This window comes from Arctopsyche grandis, chromosome 8 (assembly GCF_051622035.1).
Source record: "Arctopsyche grandis isolate Sample6627 chromosome 8, ASM5162203v2, whole genome shotgun sequence".
In the NCBI taxonomy this organism is placed as follows: Eukaryota; Metazoa; Arthropoda; class Insecta; order Trichoptera; family Hydropsychidae; genus Arctopsyche; species Arctopsyche grandis.
The window spans coordinates 31,897,713-31,924,516 of record NC_135362.1 but is presented as its reverse complement, the minus strand read 5'-3'; the positions used below and the strand labels follow the sequence as shown (position 1 = coordinate 31,924,516).

General features: G+C 34.7%; 1 protein-coding gene across 6 annotated transcripts in view; it reads left to right on the top strand.

Moving 5' to 3' along the window:
• Nucleotides 1–26,804, top strand: part of Pgant9 (polypeptide N-acetylgalactosaminyltransferase 9) — a 394,016-nt gene that overhangs the window by 358,334 nt on the left and 8,878 nt on the right. For all 6 annotated transcript variants that reach the window (XM_077436907.1, XM_077436908.1, XM_077436909.1 and 3 more), the window contains 2 exons: nucleotides 19,785–19,954; nucleotides 22,947–23,111. In XM_077436907.1, the coding sequence (XP_077293033.1) occupies nucleotides 19,785–19,954; nucleotides 22,947–23,111 (335 nt within the window). The remainder of the gene's footprint in view (nucleotides 1–19,784; nucleotides 19,955–22,946; nucleotides 23,112–26,804) is intronic.

The window sequence follows — 26,804 nt, the reverse complement described above, 5'->3', positions numbered from 1 at the left end:
TTAATCAGTTTAAAAAGATCTTGAAATTTTCTTTGACTTTTGCTCGTCCACTTTTCCGTCACCCAGTTGTCATATATCTGTTTCAAAACCAACATACATATACATATATATGTTGGTACAATCTAAGATAGTACAGTAAATATACAAAATTTGGTGGTTTCTAGACTGCAAGGTCTTCCAAAACATTTATATACATATATCGATGGCTTAGTGCACAGATATTATGCGTCCATTTTTGAATTTGTATCCAATTTTATTTTAAGTTTGTAGATGCTGGAATAATTCAAGTGTTTCGTTTCATGGCAATTTATGTATCCCACATATAGAGTTTGTCATCAGAGTTTGCCAATTTATATGACTTTATTGTTGAAACGGTTCCTCATCAAATATGCAAAACCATCCTACCCATTATGTCACTACTATTTGAATAACATTTCAAATTTTTACCTATAAACTTATACATATAATTATATATGTATGTATAAGTTTATTTGTAAAAATATGCGAAAAGTTATTTGTATTCTATACTTATAGGCCTAACGGCTTAACTTAACAACGATAAACAGTTATTATCGAGCATCTACGAGACATCTATGGACAAATTTGACAAATATTTTACAGCACTTTTGTCAAATCATATCAACAAATTCGAGATACACTCGAATTTTTGCGAGACATAGGAAAGATTGCCAATTTATTGGAACCAAACTCTGATAAATATTCCGAGTATAATCTTTAATGCTGCTGGTCAGACTTTATATTTGTGAGTCCAGGTCGATCGTTTCCTTTCAGAGTTTGCCAATTTATATGATTTCATTGTTGAAGCGGTTTCTCCATCAAATTGGCAAAAACCATCATACCCACCATGTCACCACTATTTGAATATCATTTCAAATTTATAATCTTTATATTTATATATGTAAAAATATGCGAAAATTTTTTTTTATTCTATATATGTACTTATAGGCCAAACGGCTTACCCCAATTCGTCTTTCCTTTCCATTATAAACATCGATAAAAAGTTACAACGAAACATCTATGGACAAATATTTTACAGCATTTTATATATCAACAAATTCGAGATAAACTTGATTTTTGGCGAGAAATGGGAAACATTGCCAATTTGTTGGAACCGTTGTAAATTGGCAAACTCTGATAGGAAACGATCCACCTGGAGTCACATATCCAAGGTCTGGCCAGCAACGCCGGGCCAGGGAATGAACTCATGACCACTAAGTTGATCAAAATTTGTGTATATATGTATATTTTGTATTTGTATAACTATATAATAGAATGAATAGCAACAATGGTCGGAGTATTGAGTATTGAGAAAATATTGTCTGCATTGAAAATTCGCGCGCATATTCCGTGATAGTGCATATAATGCATTAAAAGCTCGCGTTCCGATTCACATCGATCCGTATTGGAAATAATGGCCGGCGTTTGCCATATCGCCCACTTCGGCCCATTTTCCACCGTCAGATTCACACGGATGGACTTTCCCGGCATTTTCAACCACTCCTCCCCTCCGTCACTACCCTCCCCATCCCCTCCGTCGTTTTCCACACGTACGTACGTACGTGCGCGCGTACCCAGGGTTCGCTCTCGCCGGTTTTATTTCCACCAGATCCGGAAAACACGACGGCATTATTAATGCATGCCCGATTCTGTCTGGCTGTACGGCAACGTGCGGAGGGTATGGTTGGAGGGGGATGGCAGGGGATGGGGGATGAGGACTCTCGCTGAGAAAAGTTTCGGAACCCCTGGAGCGCCAATGTCCCGACTCTTATCGCGTCCACCTACTCGAATAAAATTCATGAACGTACGCTCGACCGTTCGAATGTCGTTTTTATTATATTTTATGTTGAACAATTTACCACTTGGTTCAACGAGCTTGCGAATGTAATACTCACTGTTGTTAATATCGTACCTATACTTAGTTAACTCGATTTACTGTATTTAAAAACATATCCTTATTAGGTATCTGAACACGTACGCCCCCGGCCAAAAACCCCCTGGACATTAACCCCCCTGCAAATAACCCTCGCCATGGGTAAAAATTGTTTAAAAATATTAATAAATAATTAATAATTAATACAAAAGTAAAGTCATAAATAAGAATAAATTAAGTGTAGTAGAGCATATTGAATTTCAATTTATATACAATTGTTAACTTCAATCTATTGTTGTAAATAGAATAAACAATTTAAAAGACTTTTAGTTGCCGGTTAGCGTTTGCGTTCTGTGGTATTGAAAGTAAATTTTAATAGAAGTATATATTGTTGTTATATTATTATTATTATATTTTAAATATTTTTAGACTATCCATGATGAATTTGTAAAATCGAAGGAAAAGAAAAAAATATTAAAATACAATTTATTTTGGAGTTTTGTATATTTTATATAATTATTATTACTGATTTTTTTTATTATTGATTATTGATTGATTATAAATAATCTGATATATTTATTATTAATATCTGTTTTTCTGAATCCGTATTTTTCTGGCTGAAATAAATTGGCATTGATAGTGACTTTTTATTAAAGATACTGTCAATTTTTTGAAATACTTTTATCCATTACGAGGGGGGGTTTTTGACCTGGAGTATCTGTCCGGGGGGTATGCGTCTAAGGGGTAAGTGTCCTAGAACCTCCTTACTATACTATTTAAAGAACTAATATTGTATGTACATATGTATGTATATTTGACAATTTATTTTTGAAAAATATTTTTTTTATTTATTTCTTTATTTACGTAGTTAAATTGCCTTTGTAAATATTGATATTTTACATCATGCTCGTGGGATGCAATTCGTGTGCCTTATTGTTGTATGATGCAGTCACGGTTTTAAGAATATTTAATTCGATCATAGAACTATAGAACTTTATATCAGCCTAAACTCAATGCGCCTTCCTGACCAAAAACATTGTACAATTTTACACAAATATTATTATAACAGTATTATACAAAGTACATACATAAATACATATCAATTAATATCCACAGAGACATCTATGGTCAAATTTGTAAATTTGTAGCATTTTATACAATCCAGTGAAATTCGAGATTGCTGAAAACTCGAGATTTTGCAAGAAAATGGGTAAAATTGCCATTTTGTTGGAACCCTTTCAATGAAAATTAGATAAATTGGCAAACTCTGATAGGAAACGATCGAGCTGGAGCCACAAATCCAAGGTCTGGCCAACAGAAACCAGTTGGATTTGAGCCCGTGACCACTCTGTTCAAAGCATTATATGCTAACCACTTGTCTATTCTGCTCGTTAAATAAATTATCCTCTCCCCAACCACCTCACAATTCACATTAAATTCAAGGAGTATGTGTATTTTAATATACGTATCTGTTTGATAAATGTGTCTGTCAAATTTGTGTGAATAAAAAGAAAGCAGAAATTGTATTTTTGACAATTTTGAATTTGATTTTGAAATTGTAAAAATAAGGTTATATATACTGTCGATAAAAATAAGGTAATATATTTATACTGTTTGTATAAATGTGGTAAAAATAAGCTCATTGATAGTCTGTCAGTTCATTAATATTTTTGTCAATTAACAATGAACAACAGTCTCGATTTATAGTTAATTTGCAAAATGACAGTGTATTCCACATTGATCCAAAATTTAAATAAACAAATAAATTTTATTTAACAATGCCACCACGTTTATACTGTGTGTGTACATAAATTGAGTTTATTTTCGAAATACACATTTCATCCGCAAGGTGTGGAAAATTTTCCGTATTAGCGATGAAATGCACTTTCATTTCGCGCACGGATCGGAAGCAAAATAAACGAGACGATTTTCACAAATAACACTTGGAAATTCTCGTACATTTGCGCTGCAAGGTGGCGGGCTATCCGGTATTTTTCTCATGCATAAATTTGTCAACTGGCGCCCTGGAGCGGTGGTCCCCGGCGCGCACCTGTACATATTTCGCCAGACGAGCGTCTTATTTATGCGTGTTTTTCCCCACCATCCGACCGCACCGCAGGCGAGAAGATTTTCCGCGGCGGAAAAGCGCGGGCAATTTACACTCACCGCTAATTAAAATTCGTATAGAAATATTCTATAAAGATGTACATGTGTATGGAACGTTTTGAATTTATTCCTGAATCGGTCGGTATTTTTCTAGATTGGTTTCATTCCAATTAGCCGTGATTGCTCCGATACTCGCTGCCGGGATTCGAACCTTCGATTTGGATTTAAAAAAACTGCATTCTATTGAATGCCACCTATGGATTTTTTTTTAATACGAAAATTAGTCGGGCCGCCATTGTCAAGTATCGCCTGCTTTTGACAGTGATGCCCTTTTTTTAAAACTCTCCCCCCTGCCTTTTCCTATTTAAACCATTGGAATTGCTCACGTAGACGAGACATTGTATGTAATGTTGTACCATCAGTATTCCGCTTTTTCTATACGAGAAAAAAAGACGTCTGTGAAATTGGATACAGGCTCGACCGCCCTCGAACAATGTAATTAAAATGGAACTATAATTTATAGTTTGGTACAAACTTTCGTATTGTGTGATTCATGATCTTGATAGGAATCTTGTCATTTGGAAAATGAATTCATTATCGTCTACATATTATTTCCACGATTTGTTTATATATGTAAATGTAAAATTTTATTACTTCATATTAACTGAAGCCTAATTATATACATACATATGATTGCACAGCCTACATCTGTATGTATGTATATTATTAAAATAATTTCTTTAAATATCAAAACAGTGTTTCCTACTATCTCTAAATTGAAATAATGCTTCTGAATTGAATAAAAAGGAATCGTGATGTTGTGGGTTTCATAAAATACATAAAATACATTTATTATTGTGATGTTGTGGGTTTCATAAAATACTTAAAAACATTTATTATTCTAATAATAAATGTATTTTAAGTATTTTATGAAACCCACAACATCACGATTCCTTTTTATTCAATTCAGAAGCAAAATAGAAATAGAAAAATGTCTCAGTCTACTGAGACATTTTTCCATCTTCTATTTTGGTCCATTCTTATTATATCTTAAAATAATATTAAGCATTGAAATAAAATATTGTCTCTTTACATTATACTCATGACTAGAGAGTCGTATTTTTAGCATGTATTTTATATATGTACATATATACATATGTAATTTTCAGGGATAGCATATATTTATTTAATACAAAATTTTCAAAATAAAGGTCATTACACAATACTTTGTAACAGAATGCATGAATAATATAAAAATAGAATAAAATGACAACTATTGAGAAATACATAAGTAATATGGAAAAAATATGTACATAAATACACATATGTATTTATAGATGCGATATTTATGTATTTATATAAAATATGATACATACATTTATAGGTGTAATTTAAAATGTATCTGAATTTTTCATAAAACTTGAATTGTGATTATTCACTTTAAACAGTATTTAGTTCGGAATGCACATTCTAAATTCTATATATTTACATATTTTATATTTGCATACATATGTACATATGTATACCAGGAAGGCCTGACAAGGATCAATGCGCCTTCCTGGCCAATTACAAACATCGATATACATAGAATAATTTTAAAGAAGCATCATAGAGACATCTATGGATACATTTTGAAATTTTTTTAATAAATTTACATTTTCGGAACTTTTTATTTTATATATGAAACATTGTACGTGTGATACAAGTATTATTAATATTATACAAAGTAAATATATGTCAAGTAAAAATTAATCCATATAGACATCTACAGTTAAATTTGTAAATTTGCATCATTTTGTATACAATTCAGCAAAATTCGAGATTGCTGAAAACTCGAAAATTGCAAGAAATTGGTAAAGGTTTCCAATTTGTTAGAACCGTTTCCATGAAAATCAGATAAACAGGCAAACTCAGATAGGAAACGATCGACCCGGAGTCACAAACCAAGGTCTGGCCAGCAGCAACCAGTGGGATTCGAAGCCGTGACCATTATGTTTGAAAGGATATATACTAACCACTATTCCACGCTGCTGGTTGTATAATACATATGTACATACTTATATATCTAGTTTGTCCGAATGTTTCGCTTTGAGTTTCGCTTACTCAAAGCACTGGAAACGTGCGTGTTGTGGAGCGCACACTCATTTTAATACATTCCGTTTGTCATATCGCACTCTGCATGTCTCAACGGCGACACTCTCTGGAATTAAATCGTTAACGGAATTTCAACGAGGGTATACATCGTGTAAAATAAGACGAGAGATTGGGAAAATAAACGGCAGTTATCGACGTATTCGGGCGAGCACGAAGGAGGTGTCATTAGTTATTCGGCGAACGCCTAACCTGTGTGACACTGAGTTGGGTCCGCGTTGCACTGCTCTTATTAAGCAAACATGGTATTCCATGTCACAGAGACCCTTTCAGATTATCCGGTGCTTAAATATCCTTTGTCCTCCTCGTCGTGTGTCGCCATGAAGAGGTAACGCTAATTCGACCCGATCTCACCTATCAAACTCTGACTTTTTAATCCGGAAATTTGCATTTTTTCCCCAAAATTCTATAAAGTTTGGATCATACATCGGGGATGTTTGAAAATTACGTGGGGTTTTTACACTTTTAAAAAAATATTCTTATCGAGTTGTATATGTATGTAGCCAGCAGGGGTCTACGTGACTTGACAGAATGTTAAATGACAGAAAACGCAAATATCGGAAGGCAAAGATCGAAAATCGAAAGATCTTAAGTCGAAAGATCAAAAAAAAATGATGCATGGTAAACGGTACATACTGACGTACATACTCATTTAATTTGCGCGAGCAGGATACAACAGGAACAAGAGGAATAGGCTTTTCCTCCCGTATTAATGTGCGCGCGCAGAATATGTAATATATAATTTCTCGAGTCTTAGTCTGTTTAGCACACTCGCCGTTTTGGAGCACTCTGTTAGGCGAGGGTGCATGATTAATTGAAAAAATAAATATGTATATTATGAAGACTGACTGTAGACTGAAATTATAAATAAATTTGGAAGGAACTTTTTTAGCCTAGATGCAACTAGAACATTCCTATCCTAGCATAATAAATATTTCTAATGTTAAAGGCTCAGTAATTAATTATTTTCCAGCGGAGATGTGTATCTATAGGCTGGGCTCAACCTCACTCTTGACACATTTTCTCCAGCGCACAAAGTGGAAAGTTGAAAATAGAAAGGCTTTTCCGTCACCTGAACACTCAAAAAATAATCACATCACATTATATCATATATTCTTAAAGGTAGTAGCATTGATTTCAATTTAGTATGTTCTATCAGATCAGACTATAAGTTAGTGTGCATTTTCAGGAAATTTTTAAATAGTGAAATAACGGACAGGATATGTTTAAATGAAAAATGACGAAAGACTGTTCCCTGAGATGAATCCATCTTTTCTTCGATCTGATCCACTGTTAATTGTGGCTCTGACTCCACAAGATTTTTAAGAAATCGTTATCGTTAAACGGAATTCATCATAAATGCCGCTTTTTCCAACTTTAAAAATTTTAAACCATTTCTGGCAGTCCTTACACTGATAGTATTTTCACCATGTAACACACTATTAATTTTTATCGCTGCAGATCTGGCAGATTCGCCACACGAAAATAAAAAGTATAAAACAGCACGTTTGTATTGGTTATCGATATTGATTTTTACTTACCTCTTATACAGTTCTTATGGGTACTAATATGCGTCCGATGTTTACGAAAATTGGTGACAGACTGACTAATACATTAGTCAAGCGATGACAAATTTTGACAGGTTCGAAATCTTTTTGGTTTAGTTATGAGTCATCGCAAATCCCGTGCATGTTGAAAATGCGCACGAACGTATCGACTGACCTGATATTTGAATCAATTCTTCTCCCTAGCAAGGAGAGCGTGTCCCATATGAGTTGAACCATATGTACATATATAATCGATATTTTGAAAGTACTTGGGTAGTATTTTAGTGTTGTGTAGGTTTTGGAAAGACGTGTGTTGTATACATATGTTGTATATACATATGTATATAGGAAAGAGCACGCGTGACAAGACCGGAAGCGAATTATTCGGACACAATGCGAAACGAGAATAGTATTGTGCGGCCTAAACAACGCCATAATATTTCCCGGACCGAACAAATTACATTTCCTTTTGCACGCTCTCCTCGCCCATATCCTTATTTATGTTTTATTCACTCCTGTACAGCGCCCCAAACGCATCTATTTCACTACATGTATATATGTATGTTTATATACTCCCTTGTGTATACGGATGTGTATTATTGCTACAGGATGATTCACGACTCATCCTTATGAGAGGCAATCGATCAGAAGTCCTTCTGAAATATATCTAAAAGATTCGTGTAAAAATTCTTTTTAAGTTACATGGTTTTGTAAATGTTCGTTTCTGTTTCTTCGACAATTGGTAAAACATATTCACATAACTGTACAATGCAAGTACTGAATGGTAACTATGAAAACAGATTCGATTTAATTATTGCTGATGTTTCAAAGAAGCTTTCTGTGATTCGTTTCTTCTTTGATACCCCTTTGCAGCACATTTTCAATCATTGTATTCTTTATATTATTATTTAATAAGCTTCCAAACAACCCCCTCCCCCCTAACTGTGTTTATTAGACTTTGCCCATAAGTACCTCTGAATGACGATTTGATGTGTAAAAACCAGGGCTAGTAAGATTTAAGACGTATAATATTGAATTATTGGTAATGAAATGGGTATAAATATACAATTATTACATGCATAGTGTATGTGTATGAATTTCGTACACAAGTAAATCAATGTAGAAAATCAGATTAAAAAAAAAAGAATGAGACGGTGGAAAAAATCGGTTTTGCTACAAAACATCAGAATTCGTGTAATTAAACTATTTTATTAATAATGTAAATTAAAATCATGATTTTCGTAAAGGAATTAAATTAATATTTATTTAGATTTACTTCAATAAAATTGGAGACTCTAGTTGACGCATATCGTAATACTATTAATTAAAGAAACAAATTAAAAGCAGTCGGAGTCGGTTTATTTTTTACGACTCTGACTCCGCTTGGAATGCTCTGAATCCTCCACAGCCCTGGTATAAACAGAAACGTCAACTTATATGGGACACAAATATATACATATCTAGGTATAAAACTATGTACAATAAATAAGAAAATATACTCGTATTAAGTACATAGTGTCAAGTAAGCAATTAAAGCAAGTACTACGAGCAAACCCTGGCTATATATGTACATAAAAATTATGATATTTTAATATTTTTGATATCAGTTGCAATTCAATTTCTATTAGTTTTGAAAAGTCTAGCTATTTTTGTATTAATGTGCTTTTTCATCGGGTTTTTTCGAATTGATCGTTTCTTTTTGCTGAATCTATTAAAGGCTCAGAGTCAACCTGTATATACGAGGTATGTAAGATCAAGGTGTGCAATACTTTTAGAGTCCATTTCGTGCGAATAAAATGTATAAAGGGGAAGCAAAATGTATAAAAAGGGGAAGTCTATACCAAGACTAATCAAATTTTAAGTGCTGGAAGCGAAACGTAGCTTTAGCGAAATTCATTATGGTTTTTTTTTTCGAGGATTCACTACGGTTAATACTCGTTTTGTCTTTGTAAAGTGGTGTGGGATAATTGCCAGTTCATCCACGAGATTAAAAAGCACTTCTCCACGTATTGCACCCTGCAAACAATTATTCTCTTAGTTGTTGTTGAAGGTAGCACGATACGTTTTTTTTTTTTTTCAATTACTTTCTCGTTGCTAATGTGCTAACACTATATACCTACACATATGTGTATATGTGAGGTTCTTTTAGCATACTGTCACTGGGATTATTCGCACTGGAGTAATTACTCTCGTGGGTAAGTTTGCTTTTTAACTTCTATGTACTTGTGTAGACTTCATCGCCAACTGCGTCAGATGTGTTAAACTTTCGGCACAAAAGTTCCAACCGTTATATTGCCAGACGTCGAACCGAATACTGTAATTAGAGCTGTTTCGAGTCGAGTATTAATATTAATTTTGGAAGAAAGTGCTTATGGTTTTGATTTTGAAACTAAATTGTCGACGACGGCTAGCCTCGTAAGCTCTCTTGGCGACCGAAAGCATAGGAAAATTAATTCTATCCAACAGTTTCCTACATCTTATCCAATTTATTTTAATGAACCTACGAGTGGGTACGTAAAATTGCATACGGAAACCTTTTATATCCGTTTTTATTCTCTTCTAACGTGGTTGAGAAAAATTGCCACAAATTAAAGCAGTGCAAACTTTGGAAATTACCATTTCGTTTCATCTACTCTGCTATCGTTAAGAATGTTGTTTTTATATATTATATATATACGATTTATTGCTTAATCCAAACTGCATCTTAAGTGCTCTCTTCTGCTAATGAACTAACCCGACGATTTCCAGTTTTAATCTGCACTATCATCAAGTCGTTGTGCGAATGTGCTTCATTAGCGAATGATACGTCTTATAAAGCAACGGTATATTTTATTTTTTTCGGCCGTTAGATTTGAATCACTCGTCAGCAATTAATTTCGAATGAAAATAAAACTTTAGCAATCATTCAAGGGATTTTATCGCTTTTTTGTAGTGAAATTGCGTTTTAATAACAAATGAATACATGGAAATAGAATCAATTTTTTACCACCGCCATCATCATCATCAACTCGTTAAGATATATCGACTTAAATCCACTATCAGAATATTATACTTAGATTTATGTATGTATATACATAGCACAGTATAATCTTAGGGTTATAATATGAATTATATAATAATATTAATGGCATTGGTCTGCTAATTTGGAAGCACTCCTAAATCAAGCAAAACAAATTGCTCAAGTCGAGTTTGTTTAAAAGTTTAAAATTTAAACAGTCATTAGGGAGAGCCCCGCCTAATTTGCAAATTTATTCCAACTGTGTTCACTTTTAATTTCATCTTAATTGCCATTGTGTAATTGCTTAATCTGAATAATATTATATTATGGAATCGTAAGCAGTGTCTATTTATGTACTATATAAAGTATTTGGACGGTTTTCCGTCAATAAACCAGTCCTCGTCTCGTTTTCTTTTATATGTGAATGAAAGAATTCATTTTAGTTTTCAATTTTCATTTTAAACTATTTCAAATATTTCCTTCATTTCAAAGCTTGCATTTATATTTATTTTATTTTTACACTCGCCCATACAGATCCCTCCAAAACAACGAATGTACTAATACAGATATAATACGTCAATACAATCGATACAATCATTTGTGCAATGTGAATTAATAAACATCATTCACAGTGACATCTATGGAGACATTTTTGGAGCTTTTTATTACATAAATTTTGCCGAACTTAAAGACGCTGAATAACTTGAGATTTGAAAGAGAGATTGGAAAGGAAATGCCAATTTACAGGAACCGTTTCAATGAAAATCAGAACCAAGGTCTGGCCAACAGCTACTAGTGGGAATGGAACCGTGACCACTCCGCTCGAAAGCATAATATGCTAACTGCTAGTCCACGCTGCTGATTTCTACATTAGCCAGCAGCATCGCTCGGTCGTTAAGCTTCTGCCCAACACCGAGAGGCGCCGAGTTCGATCCCATGAGTTGACCTCGATTGAAAATAATTTATTCTTAGTATATCTGTAGTGCTGCTGGTCAGACCTGGATATTTGTGACTCCAGGTCGATCGTTTCCTATCAGAGTTTGCCAATTTTCTCTGATTTCATTATTGAAACGGTTCCCGATTAAAAATTGGCTGAAATCCTTCCTACCTACTATGTCACTACTATTTGAGTATGATTAATATAAAATGAAATTTATATACACAATTCATAGATGTCTCGTAATTCAGCGACTTGTATAATAAAAATGCGGTATCGTTTGTAATTGGCCAGGAAGGCGCATTGGGATTTACCTTTAAGGCCTTCCTGGTACAAAATGTAATAATATAATATAATATTAACTAAAATAATACAGATTCAACTACTTATTTCGGTAATTTAGTAAGTTTGACAACATGTCAACCATTTTGTTATGGGGTTAAAGAAATTTCACTTTGTGACAGAAAAATATATGAAAAAAATGCTTCAATTTGTATATTTTATTTGAATAAGTTATATAATATGATAGTAGTATACTTTCATCAAATATTTTCATAAATAAGTTGCTATTGTAGAGCATTTTCTGAATTAATAATGGTTCTCTAAGGAAATTTGTCTTCATCCAACGGAGACTGGAGCAGTTACCGTTCATACTTGAAGAATTAAATTATTCATATGAATTGTATGGAGTTTGAGCAGAAATTACCTGGATAATGTTTGGCGTACATATTTGACGAAAAGTTGCGTCACCATGGAGCTGCTCCATGCTCCAGTGCAGGTGTTGGTTCCTCCATTATACGTTTTCCATGTCTATTAGAGCTGGGATAGTAGAAGCGAGTCTCACCATCTAATTATGCCATCGCCTTCGGTGTCGAGATGGAGAGAGAGAGAGAGGAAGAGCTCTTCGTCCGAGACAAAAGAGTTTACTTAAGATTTTCAGATAATGAATAGAGTGAGTGGTGTGGAACTTTGTCTTTTGTACGGTATCAGCCCGCTCACTCGCTTCTTTGCCGTATCAATTTTGCGAACGGAGGAAGCTTTTGACAATTTTATTAAAATTACCGGCACAATACCTTCGGGTAGATGTGCTGGGTACCACTCCTTCATACACCTGGGGTATCAAATGAGTTTTGTTTGTCTTTGTTGTGTCGAATCGGCACAGACGGCGAGGGAAACTTCTGGCAACAGTGTCTTCGCCGTATTGATTCGCTCGTTTTAACTATGTCTAATTATATTTGACAATGAGCACGAGGGTAATAATGTTTCAGAGTGTTTTATAATTACATAAATTAAAACTGTATATGAATATGTGAAGTATCCATTTCCGAAAACCTTGAATTAATCACTTGTAATCAGTATACATACGTATACAATTGAGGGGACTTTTGAAGTACGCCCAATTATATATGTATTTGAAAATTATTTCAATTATTGTAGAAAACCTATACATATGTATATGTATAGAATACAGAATACATATACATATGTATATGTATTCTAAAAGACTTTTATTTTCTAAATAAGCACGCTGGACTCTTTTCGTGGGTGTAAAAAAGAGGCGATTTTATAGATGTTTGGCGGCTCCTAGCTCCTATAAAAAATAACTAATCAAAAAAAAAAAACGATACATGCATCCCAATGGTGGATATCCATAGCATATTAAAAAATAATTTCTCTAGTGCCCATAATTGAGGAAGGGAGAAGTGTAATACGTTTGTATGGACAAGGTGCTAGTGTCCAGCCCTCTTAAAGATTTATATTTAGATATTTTTCGACAACGTTAGTTGAAACGATAAACAATATGATTAATATACAATTTTTTTTATATATATGTAAATCATATAAAATGTCATTTGATTTACATACATAGTTCCAAAAAAAATCTACAGGAGGCGCCACTACCTGCTCTACTCAATTCATAAACTAAGCAATGTTTTCTTGAAATCTTTTGACAGCATTTTTTGACATTATGAAATAAACAGTATCAACTATTAAATAGCGTAACGTAGTAATTAAGTGATTTATGCTCGTGGTTTACTAGCACTTATCATCTGATCAATCTCGCGTTCGTGCCAAAAAGGCCTTGACGTATGAACAAACTGTATACAACAGCCAATAAGGTCTCGCGGCTTGTCGACCAATGATATTTGTGTGCTTTATTTGAAGCTAGCAGGCTGACGTATCAAGAACAATAAACTACCACTGCTACTGCATCTTTCACTCTGATCTCAGAAACCCGTCTACACGTCCACGCTACAATAGTAAAATTACTTATTCTTTTGAAGAGATCAAAATTGACATTTTGAAGCAATAATAATTAGTTGGCTTGATGACTTGCATACATAATCAACCACGGAAATATTCGAAAACCTTTCTAAATTAGGGCTTGAATCTAATTGCCGGAAATTTAAAAAATTGCACACTTTAACTGACTGACGAAAAAGGACTAAAAATAATTGTGCCCGAACGTGTCTGGATTCCCAAATTGATTTTCGTTCACGCTCAAATTTAATATTGCGTCGTTTTTAATTTTGTTTCGCCTTCAAAAGGGGTGAAATTCGTACGGGTGGAGCTTTTGCAAATATGACTGCTTAATTATTCTCACGTAGAGCTTTCGCGGTCGGCCTTTGCCTTCGGTTTTGGGGCGGTCGACCATGAGGGGGCGGGATGGCCCGAAAGGGTGCCATTAATCCCGTCCATCCGTCGGATTAAATCCACCCTACCACCCGCCACCCTCCCACCGATGCATAATCGATCCGATCCGGTCTATTATTTTAATCATGTCCACTTAGGAACGGGGAGCGTGATCTCGCTTCCACTCTACGCCGCAAGAATTATTTCCAATATACATTCAGTATACCCTCGATTATCCGTTATATTTACATTTTGCGTCTGCAGACATTGCTATTGTAAATGGACTTTAGGTCGCGAGAAGGTGTTTTGATCGGTATCAGTATAGATGGACTGTTGAACTACCGTCTGAGTCTGCTGTTCTGGATTATATACTAGTTGAGTGATGTCATCCTGCTTTCGGGAGCTCGAAGTTATCCTTTGTCTCCAGGTGACGAGATCATACTTCTGGAAGTTTCCACGGACATGGAAGACAGATCAGTGTGCAGCTGTGCCTCAAGGTTGTTCAGTGTAAGATTGAGTGATGAAATCATCCTTCTGGAAGCTTCGACGGGCTCGCGATCGTAATTATAAAGCGAGTCGAATTGGGTCTTTGCCCTTGACTCTGCATGTTTGTACAAGAGTTTTCCTACAGAACTTTAAGGCAATCGTTTTAAACATGCTTTTATTTTATTAAAGAAAAATTGAATTCATGCACGGATAATCCGAGCCCGGAAATTCGAAAGTATGCTGTATATATACATATGTATCTTTTGGAAGTAGGTATTGTAAATATGTACTTATCTTCGGTTCGTGATGCAGAAAATGTGCTCTGGGAAAAATGCGGACGGACGTTAGCGCGTTCGTATCTTTCGGCGGGAAAATGTATCCCCGGGGGGCCATTGCGCCAGTGTCGGAAAATGCCGAGATTGCAAATGTCCTACTTTGTGCGATTTTCCTGGAAAAGCGCGTGAGTTCGCTCAATGCTCGAATGCCGCGTATAATCGACGTGCGGTGATTAATTATGCAATGGTAATACGTATTGAAAATATATTGTTTCTTGTTTTTTATTTACTTTACTTTTATATTGGAAAATTCTCGAAATTGTTTTTTATTGGTACAAAATAAATAAACACAAAACAATTATTTTCTGTATAATTTTTCAATGTTCGTACGTGGATAGGAATGTTCGTAATTTTTTTTTTGCAAATGCGCTGTATTTTTTATATCACAAACATTTTCATTATATTATACCTACATATTCCTGGCAGACTAAAAATTTTAATTTTCTGTTCCAGTCTAGTGTGTGTGCATATTTCTTTATCAATACATTCGTATATGTAATATAATACATTTTGTGAAATTTTTATTCAATATCGTACATAATTTTTAGTTTTTTCGTATTGTATGTTGACCGACTTTAGTTAGTAAATAATAAATGTGTAATCAAACCTATAGTTTTAAATTCCAATATTCGATATTTGAATACATAACCACATATGTACGTGTCCAATTTTGTGGTGAAAATATGAAATGAAAATGTAAAATTTTCCTTGATTTTTTTTTGGTATAATTAATTTGTAATTTGGTATATGTGCATATATGTATTCTTATAGGTTTCGCGATATTGAATGGAGAATATTATATAAATTTTATACTCTATAATACATATGTATGTCTACGATTCTAAATAGTTAGTACAATTCATGTATACTTAATTTGTACACGTATTTTATGTGTGGAGAGTGTGAATCAGCAGCATGGTCTCGTAGTGAGAGTTGTATTCTTTCGTGCAAGGTGTCACGGGTTCGATTCTCACTAGAGTCTCGTTGTTGGGCAGACCTTGGTTTGTCGAGGTCGATCGTTTCTTATCAAAAATTGCCAAATTTTTCTGATTTTCATTGAAACGGTTCCTGTAAAATTGGCTTTTCCTCTCCAATTTCTATTGCAAATCTTGAGTTATTGTTATCTCAGGTTTCGCCAGATTTCTCTCCATAGATGTCTCTGTGGTTGTTAATCGAATATAAAAATTCGTATTGTTACATGAAAAATGTTATTAATCGTATTTATACGATGTTTTTGTTATCTGACCATAGATGTCAGGTATTGTTTCGATTCACACGTGTATGTTTGTAACAATTATGTATTTAATATATGTAATATATAATTTCTCGAGTCTTAATCTGTTTAGTATACTCACCGCTTTGGAGCAATCTGTTAGGCGAGTGTGCATGATTAATTGAAAAATAAAATAAAATGTATTTCCAATGGATTGTTTTGCTTGAACTCGATGCTTTTATTTCAAGAAATTTGAGAACCTGAAAATAAATTCGAGATTATTTGCATGCTCCATTCATTAAATTACATTTTACCAAATCGAAACGCAAAACTCAAATAAAAATGATTAATGCTTTAACAAAAATAGACGGTGACTTGGTATGGAAAAAAATGGCTTTTATATACGGTGAAATATTGTAATTAATTTTATTTATTCACTCTTCTAATAATACATATGTACATACTTATATTTATAATCTTAATGCATTGAGATTGTTGATTTAGTTGACTATTCAAACATATGTTTTGATTGTTGATTCAGTTGACTATTAAACACATTTGTTTTGTTGAAATGTGATGCATTTTAAAAGTCTTAAAAAAATTGGTTTTTACCTAATTTTTAGAGACGATAGCGTGATTGTTTACGACACTTATTTTTACTTATATTTGCGTCTTATTTTTGAAGTCGCGTTTCACAAGTGCGAGACCACAGTGTGTTTAGCACGCGTTTATTTACACGTGTACCACCAAAGTGAACCAAAAAACTTCTGACAGTAAAAAAGTTTCCGACAACTCGTTACGAACAACTCGCAGAGAACGCACACGTTACATAAAACGTTACGACGCACGTTAAATGAGGAAACGGAAATAATACGCCGAGGACGAATTTACATTAATACTCCGTTGAACCATTTACTAGAACGCTCCCCAACTGATTTATATTCAATACAATTTTTTTCAGAATTTTTGTAGTGGGGTTGGACAATCTTCATATAGTTATGGCCACTCCCCACTTAAATATATTGTTGCGTAGGGGTGGGTGGAGGATCCAAGTAAAAGGCCAAAGTCGCTTCACAGCATTTATTGCACGCACAGCTAGTGCTCCGTCCAGAATGCCTTGTACCCGTTTATAAAGGACAGGTCGCTCCCTGCATCTTCGACGTCCGGTCACTACCCTATTGTTTAGGCATGTACCCGGATATGCATTCCTACGACACTCAGTCCCACGCTATCGCTGTCAGTTCTGAGAAGGGACCGGGTGCCGTTACTAAGCCAATTCGGTGGTCATTATTTAGCCTACTTGCACTTAGCCTGGAGATAATCCTCGAAAACCAATTATAGCGGCGGCTCTTTTTAACATATGCTACAGTATTATATTATATTTATTAATAGAGGGCTACGGTCAGTTAGATTTAGCTTTGTATAGCTGTTATCAGCTCATTACTAGTTCAGTGATATGACCAGTTTCACTGCGCAACACGAACGGCAGTCCCTATTCCACTTTAAAGCTCTAATAAAGGAAAGTAAACCAAAAGGAAAGGAATATTATTAATCATTGCCACTTACACATTTCTCCAGGGATACTTCTTTGGATATTACATACATATATATGTACATACTATAGTCAAACCGATCTAGCATGAGACTTACGTAAAATTTACATGCTATCGCATTCACCCCCCCACACTTGACCCACGATGGCCAATCACATTTCGTTTCAGTTTCGCATTGCATTTTGGTCAAGAAATACAACATAGTCCGTGCGTATAGCGGTCGGTAGAATTTGACTTTTATTTTTAGTAAATTTTGGTTTCGTGTTTCGTGTTTTGAAATATTTATATAAATAACATTTTCATATAATATACGTAAGTTGTTGATATTATCAATTTATTTATGGAATACGTATATATTTTATATTATTTGAAATTTATATTTTTTAGACGATAAAGTAATTTTCAATGTTATGTTCTGGACAGCAAAACTTATAGTTATATTATTAAATACCTTGCATTCAATTACATTGTAATAATATCATTTATGTAGTTAAATGGCACGTTATTTAAAAATAATTAAATTATTTTACCTCCTTAAGAGGGCTGTACACCCGAAACCTTAATTTTGTTACCGATCCTTTCTTCGATATATATGTATATTGAGTGTATGTATATATTGAGTGAATGCAACAATATATTTATCAATATATATATTGAGTGAATGCGACAGTTGCGCTTCGACCAGATAAAACGTATTTTAAATTGACAAAATCGAGGTTTCGTATTCTCCTATTTTCTTCTCCAAAACTGGACCAATTTTTAAAAAAATTTCACCATCGGTATGAGAAAAATACTTTCTGTGCATCTATCGGCGTATTTTTTTTAAATCAACCGTTAAATAAGCACGCTGGACTCGTTTTGTGGGTGTAAAAAAGAGGCGATTTTATAGATGTTTGGCGGCTCCTAGCTCCTATAAAAAATAATTAATCAAAAAAATAAAACGATAGATGCACCCCAATGGTGGATATCCATAGCATATTAAAAAATATTGTCTCTAGTGCCATAATTGAGGAAGGGAGAAGTATAGTACGTTTGTATGGACAAGGCGCTGCTGTCCAGCCCTCTTAAAATGTAAAAAAATACATCTATGGCATTAAACTTGTTGACACTATATAAATTTATTGACATATTCAAATAGTGGTGACAAATGGTATGTAGATGGGTTGGTTTGATGACAGCAGACTGACCAGTTAAGCCAATTTAATGACAGCAGACTGACCAGTCTAACCAGTAGCACTGCAGAAATACTCAATCGAGGTCAAACCAGAGCTTGAACTCCGAACCTCTCGATGGTTAGCATTAATGCAACCACCGAATTATATTGCTTATTATTTATTTTATTTTAAACGTACAATATGATAATGTCAAATTGACGAGGGGGTAAATATATTTTAAATGAGTGAATAATTAAAATCTGTGAGATTCTAAAGTTGCGTTATATTATATAATATTTAAACGGTGCAGTTTTTTTTGTATATATTTAACAATTATTATATTAACGATAAAAATGTTCAATCGTTGATGTGCATAGTTTTTTTTTTTTTTTTGGTCTATATCTTAGTGGTTCTTTCATAGTGTGTCGTCATGCCGTTGCACGTGAAGGGCTTAATTAACAGGGTTCGCCCTAATGGAGGAGCCCATTAGTTTCTCGCCGCCTGTTTTAGCAAGGTAGAGCCTGCCGATTTTTCCTCCTCTCGGCAATTTTCCAGTCGTTAGTATTCCGGCGGGCGAGCCGTGGAAAAATCTGCGCCAACCTCTTGCATAAATTATGAAAGCTCGTCTCTTATTATGAGCTACACGTACTGCGTGCTCGCCAACATTGCAATATACGTACATACGTACACAAATATATACGCGGGTTTATTTTTATTATTTATTCATGGCTTGTATTTATGGTTTGCAGTACTGATTGTCATCTCGTTTTTGTCCCCAGGTGCAAGGAGCCGGGTCGTTACATGGAAAATTTGCCAGCGACAGCTGTCGTTATCTGCTTCCACAACGAGGCGTGGTCCGTGCTGTTGCGAACAGTGCACTCGGTCCTGGATCGATCTCCAGAGCATCTCATCAAGGAGATTATCCTCGTCGATGACTTCTCCGATATGCGTGAGTGTATTATGTACAATATCGACGTGTTCAATTTGTATAATGTACGGGGTGAGTGCTTTGTGTGTTTGCTTGCATAAAAGGGGCGCGAGCTTTGAACCGGTTTTGTAGAGTTACAATTTCAATTGAAAATTGCATTTAAATGTAAATTTAGATGGTTACACTTGTGCTGCCTCGTTATGCGTCTGATGTGTAATATTATCGCGAGGCAATTTTCCGCTTTCGTTGGAATTGCGGTGTTGTTTCGCTGCAACGATGCCGTAAAAAGTACCTTTACCTGTATTTTAATTAAACATTATACAACAGCGTAACGATGAAAATTTTTATTAATTTTGTTTCATAATGAGTCAAAATTAATATTTTCAGTATTGTGTATTACATTTCGAAATACTTCTTTACGGACGGTAACGTTGTGTGGTTGCTTTTATGCGTCACGAAAGTTTCCCCTCCCCCCACCCTTGAAAACTTTGTGCGTGTAGATTTCGTGTAATGAAGTTATGGTATTTAAATATGTACTATGATAAATCTGCGTATTATAAATAAAGCTGGTGATTTATTGTGATAAATTATTTTATAATTCAATTTTAACCAAACCTCAACTTATCGAAGTGTAATTAACCTAAACTAACTCAACCTTTTTCCTCATTTGATTTATTATATTAACCGGCTACTATTAGTATATGTAATAATAAAGGTGCAAATAACTACATATGTATATACACTCAAAGAAAAATTCACTAGGACTATTGAATGGATGCATAAAAAAAAGTAAAAAGCCTCGACAACATTGAATCCCTAAGAAACTTGCAATGCAATGACAAAAAAGAAGAGATCTAAGGAAGCATGGAAACGATTATTAGTAATAAAGATGCAAATAACTACATATGTACATACACTCAAAAAAAAATTCACTAGGACCTTGAATGGATGCAGAAAAAAAAGTAAAAGGCCTCGACAACATTGAATCCCCTAAAGAAAGAAACAAATATAAACATATGTACATATAGAAGGAATCTGTAATGAAGTGGAAAACCATGTCGTAAGGTACAAATCCAGAGACCTATTTCAAAAAGTAAAAGGCACAAACCTGGATGTTTGCAGACCAAGAGGACAACTTGCTAAGAAATAACGGTGATGTATTAAAATGATTGACCTTACATCTGAGCTATACCTACTATAACCTTCAGGCAAGCAGAGGAAGAGGACGATCCCCAATAAGATGGAGTGACCCAGTTAGTGCTGCCTATGGAAAAATGGTTGTGGAGGGGTTGGAATACGGGAAATTCACGACTCTCAGACAAGAGGAAAGCGATTGGAAATATATTCACTCAAAGAAGTATGGAACGCTGTATACTCGGCAAAACGAGAAGAGATAAGAAACGGAATGCTTGAGTGAGATTTATGATAAGGGTAGTGAAAATACATAGTGTATAGGGTGAAGAGATTGAAATAGCAATAAGAAGGTTGCTGCGTAGCTAGAAGAATGTTCGAAAGAAGTGCTGAAATGGTACCCGAGAGAATATAAGTCACAGCGTAGCTCACTGGTAGACCCAATGTACCTACATATGTATGTATATAGAGATGTTGTAGGTTATTATTATAGTAATTATTTAGTCCGAACTATTGTATTGTATAACTAGCTGAAACCGACATGCGTTGTAATGCCACAATAACGCATGCAATTCCCGTTTCTCGATGTGTTTCTATAAGTGAATGTTTCAGTTTCAAATTAATACTTAATAATCAAATTAAATTACAGTAATGATAGTTTGTCCGAAAAACGCAGGCGGATATTTGAAATCATATTTGAAATTATTCAATTGTTCGCTTATTTTACCCTAACAACGCTGGTGGCGACTCATTGCAATTCCTCGACTCATCATTCCTGTTTTCCCGTTCCCTTTTTTCGGCAATTTTATTTTACAGAAACCACCGCGAACTCCTGTAAGTTTCAACGCAATCGGTTGAATGGCATAGGAAGGCATACGCGACAGACGAACATTGATTTATATATAGAAAATAATTGTATTGCTTAGAATTTGTTAGTACTAAAGCACAAAATAGGTGTCGCCTTGGGACAACTTGCTATGTATGTATAAAAATAAGAAAGGGTGAAAGGAAAGTCGCAATAAATATGGGTGCAGTGGATAGGGAATGGCTGTAAATGATGATGATATACGTGCATTTATAGCTTTTTATGTTAACTGATCGGTTTTTCCTCGAAGAACTCGCATAAAATCGCAATTAAATGACGACTACATTTTAATGATTGTACATACGTTTGTAAAAGAGATAACGAAGCATTGTTGTGAAAGAACATACATATATAGGTACATAAAGTAAATGTTTCCTTTCATAAATTTTATGTCACAAGTAAATAGATGTGTTTCGTTTGAACAACATGTCGCTTAGAAAGCGTACGATAGGCAATATGTGAAAAATTTCGTGTTTTTTTTTTCCGATATGAATTGTCAATATTACGTTTTTCGTACGTGCAAATTGTCCGCGCAGACGATAAGTGTCGGCGAAAGGGAAAGCATTTTTTCCTGTTCACCATACATCAAGGTAATGAGGCAACACGTTTTTCTAGGATCCCTTTCTTCTGCTCTTTATTTCGTTTCTTATTTCCCGACGATTTCTTCTATGCTTTCGACGGTGCGAAAAAGAAACTTTGCCGTTTTCTCACCCCCTGCTCAGCCTCCCCGACCAGTGGAAAACTTTTCTTGTGTGTGTGTGTGTTTGTGCACGTATCCGAATACATGTGTACAAACATAAACATAAATAAAAATTTCGTATGTGTATGTACTGGGTAGGGGTGGGTGCCGGAGAGGAACGGTTACGTTCAACGAAGTGAGAAAACTTTGTTCAGTATTTGATTTCATTTTTAAGGTACAATTCTTCCCCCAGCGCTCGTTTCCGTTCCGCTTTTTACGACACTTGTATATATTTTGGCACGGCGCGTTTTGACTTGTTTTCTTATGTACGTTTTCAGCTCACACGAAACAGCAGCTGGACGACTATATGGCCAGTTATCCTAAAGTGAAAGTAATCCGAGCCAAGAAACGAGAGGGCCTCATCAGGGCCAGACTTTTGGGTGCTCGCCACGTCACGGCTCCGGTCATCACTTACCTGGATTCTCACTGCGAGTGTACTGAAGGTGAGTTCTTGTTTATTTATTTTATTTATTTATATAATTTTAGCTATCTAGCTAATTTAAAAATACATTCTTAATTACTTGACTCTAAAATTTTATATATAAACTTATATACACTGTCCTCGCACCTCGCAAAAATGCATCCACGGTCGTAGAAGACCTGACGCACTCAGGTAGGGCATTGTACACGAGCACACCCCTGTGAAAAACACCACCGGCTGTCTTCTTTTTCCTTACTCTACTTACAAACTAAATTGTTTTTATTTCTAGTATAATAACTATGGATATCTCTATTACTTATTGTATAATACTTAATCCTTAAACAAAAGAGAATGTACGAAGATTTAAACTAATTCTAATACTCATCCATCCCAATTTATCTAACATACTTCTAATAGTTTTTAATTTACCCACATTCAAAATACCTCTCATATGTAGCTTATTTTATAATTTTCGTATCTTTCCTAAATCTTGGCCATTAAAAGCATGTTAAGCACAGTGGCACAATAAACCACGTGTGGCAAGACAATTGTATTATAGACTAAAAATTTTACTTTTTCTACTTAAAATATTTCTTAACCTACATAAAACTTTTCTAGCCATTTTTTTAACTATGTGGTTTTCAAAGCTATACACCCCATATTTCTTGTGTTCCTAGAATGAACTACAAGAAATTTATTTTAATAGATTTTGTATGATTGAGAAAAGGGGTACATCGAAAATATACATTTCTACGTTCCAAAGTATGGCGGTAACGATAAATCATGTTTTTGACTGTTCGCTTACATATTCTTGTTAATCGATGAATCAATGCGAGAGAAAGAGACGACTATATTTTCGTAAGCTATTGTTTTCGTCGCTTTTGGCGCGTGGCTATTGAGTCATGCAGTCGCCTGTTGGCCTTACCTATGTGCGTTTGCGTGTTGATGCTTGTCGTTATTTTTTAATACAAAAATAGTCAAAAACATGCTATATAGGACTAAAACTTTTTATGTTGATGTATAAAATGATTAATAAAATATATATTGAACCCATTTGTATTGAGAAAAACTGTATTTTGATTTAAAAATACTGGGGTTCTACTCGACCCCGGTTCGGGACGCTTGTTTGATCTCGACGCTCCGTCCTTCAAAGGTTAATGATGTATTCAACGTGCACCTTAAAATTCAGTCTCGAGTCTACGTGGATTCCTAGATATTTTATACTATCAACTATTTCAATAATCTTATCATCAATTCATTAAATACATTTTTACTATTCAACCACATCATTTTTGTTTTATTCATATTCAGCTTTAATTTATTTTCACACAACCAAAAAAAATATTATAATAAATTATGGATGGGCTTTTCGGTGAAATTGAAACGTTTGCTAAGTCTTATCCGTCGACGATTTCTCTCGCTCTCAGACAGGAAGTCGTCTGAAAGCGGTCTCATCTCTCACTTCCGGTCGGGAAAACTCGCCCCGAGATCGAGAGCGGCTCTTGAAATCCCGCTCGCTCGCAAGAAAGTGTGTTTTCTTTGGAAAAATCCACCGGGTACTCGCTCGCCGCACTATCAACAATAAATAGTGGTTTAACTTGGTTACTTTTCTATTTTCTTTTATCAACGTTAGCGAGAGACGTTGTTTTCTGCTTGACATTTGCGAGGTGCATTTGCTGCACATAATTCTTCCAACTTTCATCGTAAGTACGTATGCACGTTGGAAACTTTAAAGCTTTATAATATTTCATGAAGTATTCTCATCGGTAAGATTTTACAACAATTTTCACAAGTATCGTGTATGATTAATTGCACAAACAAATTTTAAAAATCCATAGCATGCAATACTACATACGTATAATAATATTAGTAATACGCCATTAATAATATAATTTAACCATTCAGATTTACATACTTTTTAGTACTTCGTCAAGTCGACGCAAGTTTATTCCTTCTATATTCTATTTTCATCACCTACATACTTGCTGCTGGCCAGGGTTTGGTTTGTGACTCCAGTAATCTCAATTAATCATGCACATTTGCCTAACAGATTGCTCCAAAGCGGCGTGTGTGCTAAACAAATCAAGCCTCGAGAAATTATATATTACATATATCAAATACATAATTATTACATACATACACATGTAAATCGAAATAACATCTGACATCTATGGTCAGACATTACAAACATCGTAAACAATGCGATCAATAACATTTTTCATGCAACAATACGAATTTTTGCATTCAATAATCATCCACAGAGACATCTATGGAGAGAAATCTGGTGAAACCTGAGATATAACAATAACTCAAGGTTTGCAATAGAAAATTGGGATAGGAAAAGTCAATTTTACAGAAATCGTTTCAATGAAATGAGAAAAATTGGCAATTTCTGAAACGATCGACCTCGACAAACCAAGGTCTGGCCAACAACTACTCTAATGGGAATCGAACTCGTGACACCTTGCACGAGTTAAGGGCTGAGGACAACCCTCTACCATTATACTCAACTATCACAAATTCGTCACTTGTATGACTCCTTTATTGTCACAACATGTTGTGTAATTAATATTAACAATAAAACGGTTAACCAGTAGAGATAAGTCACACCTAATTGTAGAAGTAATACCATTGATTTGCGACACACCCAATTTAACCAGCAGCGTGGTCTAGTGGTGAATGTTGAATAATTTCGTACTTGATGTTACGAGTTCGATTCCCCGCTAAGTCTCGCTGTTGGCCAGACCTTGATTTGTCTAGGTCGATCGTTTCTTATCAGTATTTGCCAATTTTTCTGATTTTCATTGAAACGATTCCTGTAAAATTGGCGTTTCCTTCCCAATTTTCTGTTGCGAACCTTTAGTTATTGTTATATCTTAGGTTTCGCCATATTGCTCACCATAGATGTCTCTGTGGTTGTTTATCGAATATAAAATTCGTATTGTTACATGAAAGTTATTCATCGTTATTTATCGTATTAATTCGATATTTGTAATATCTGACGATAGATGTCAGATATTGTTAGATTTACATGTATCTATGTAATAATTATGTGGACCATGAAGGCGCATTTGGGGTTTACCTGTTAAGCCTTCCTGGTATATTTGTAAAATAAAAATAAATAATGAATAGCACTATTGATTTGTACCACACCTCACGCACTGACTAACCGAAAGTGTACGACACGCGTCTTCAACACATTCATTGTTTTAAATAAGAGTATATAAACTCGACATTGTTAGAATTTAATTTAGTCCGTAATCGGCTCTTGTACTGAATATTATAATAAATCATTATTTTTATTCAAACCGTTCGTCTGCAATTCTTTATTCACGAAAGAATACAACACCCACGCTGCTGGTTACATTATACATTATTCACCTGTTTTCAATGTGATCAACCTTCCTATGTAGCCTCAATTGAGTTATCCTGATGTTGAGATATTACTAAATCGTCTTTTTGGACCCAAAAGGGTAGTTTGATTCCCCGCCATCAAAATCCTTTGTACATGCGTACGTATGTATGTTTTGCAGTCGAAAAAAAGTGTTGGAAAATATCGTGAGGAATTTTTCCAGCTTGTTAGTGGAAATGCTGTCCGTCTGCGACGTATTAAATGTCAGACCGAGGCGAGTTGGAAAGAGTCACGCTGTCGTTAATAAGGGAAAACGTTACGGTTGACACTTTCCCGCGTCTCCTGAACTTTTTCCCTTTTTCC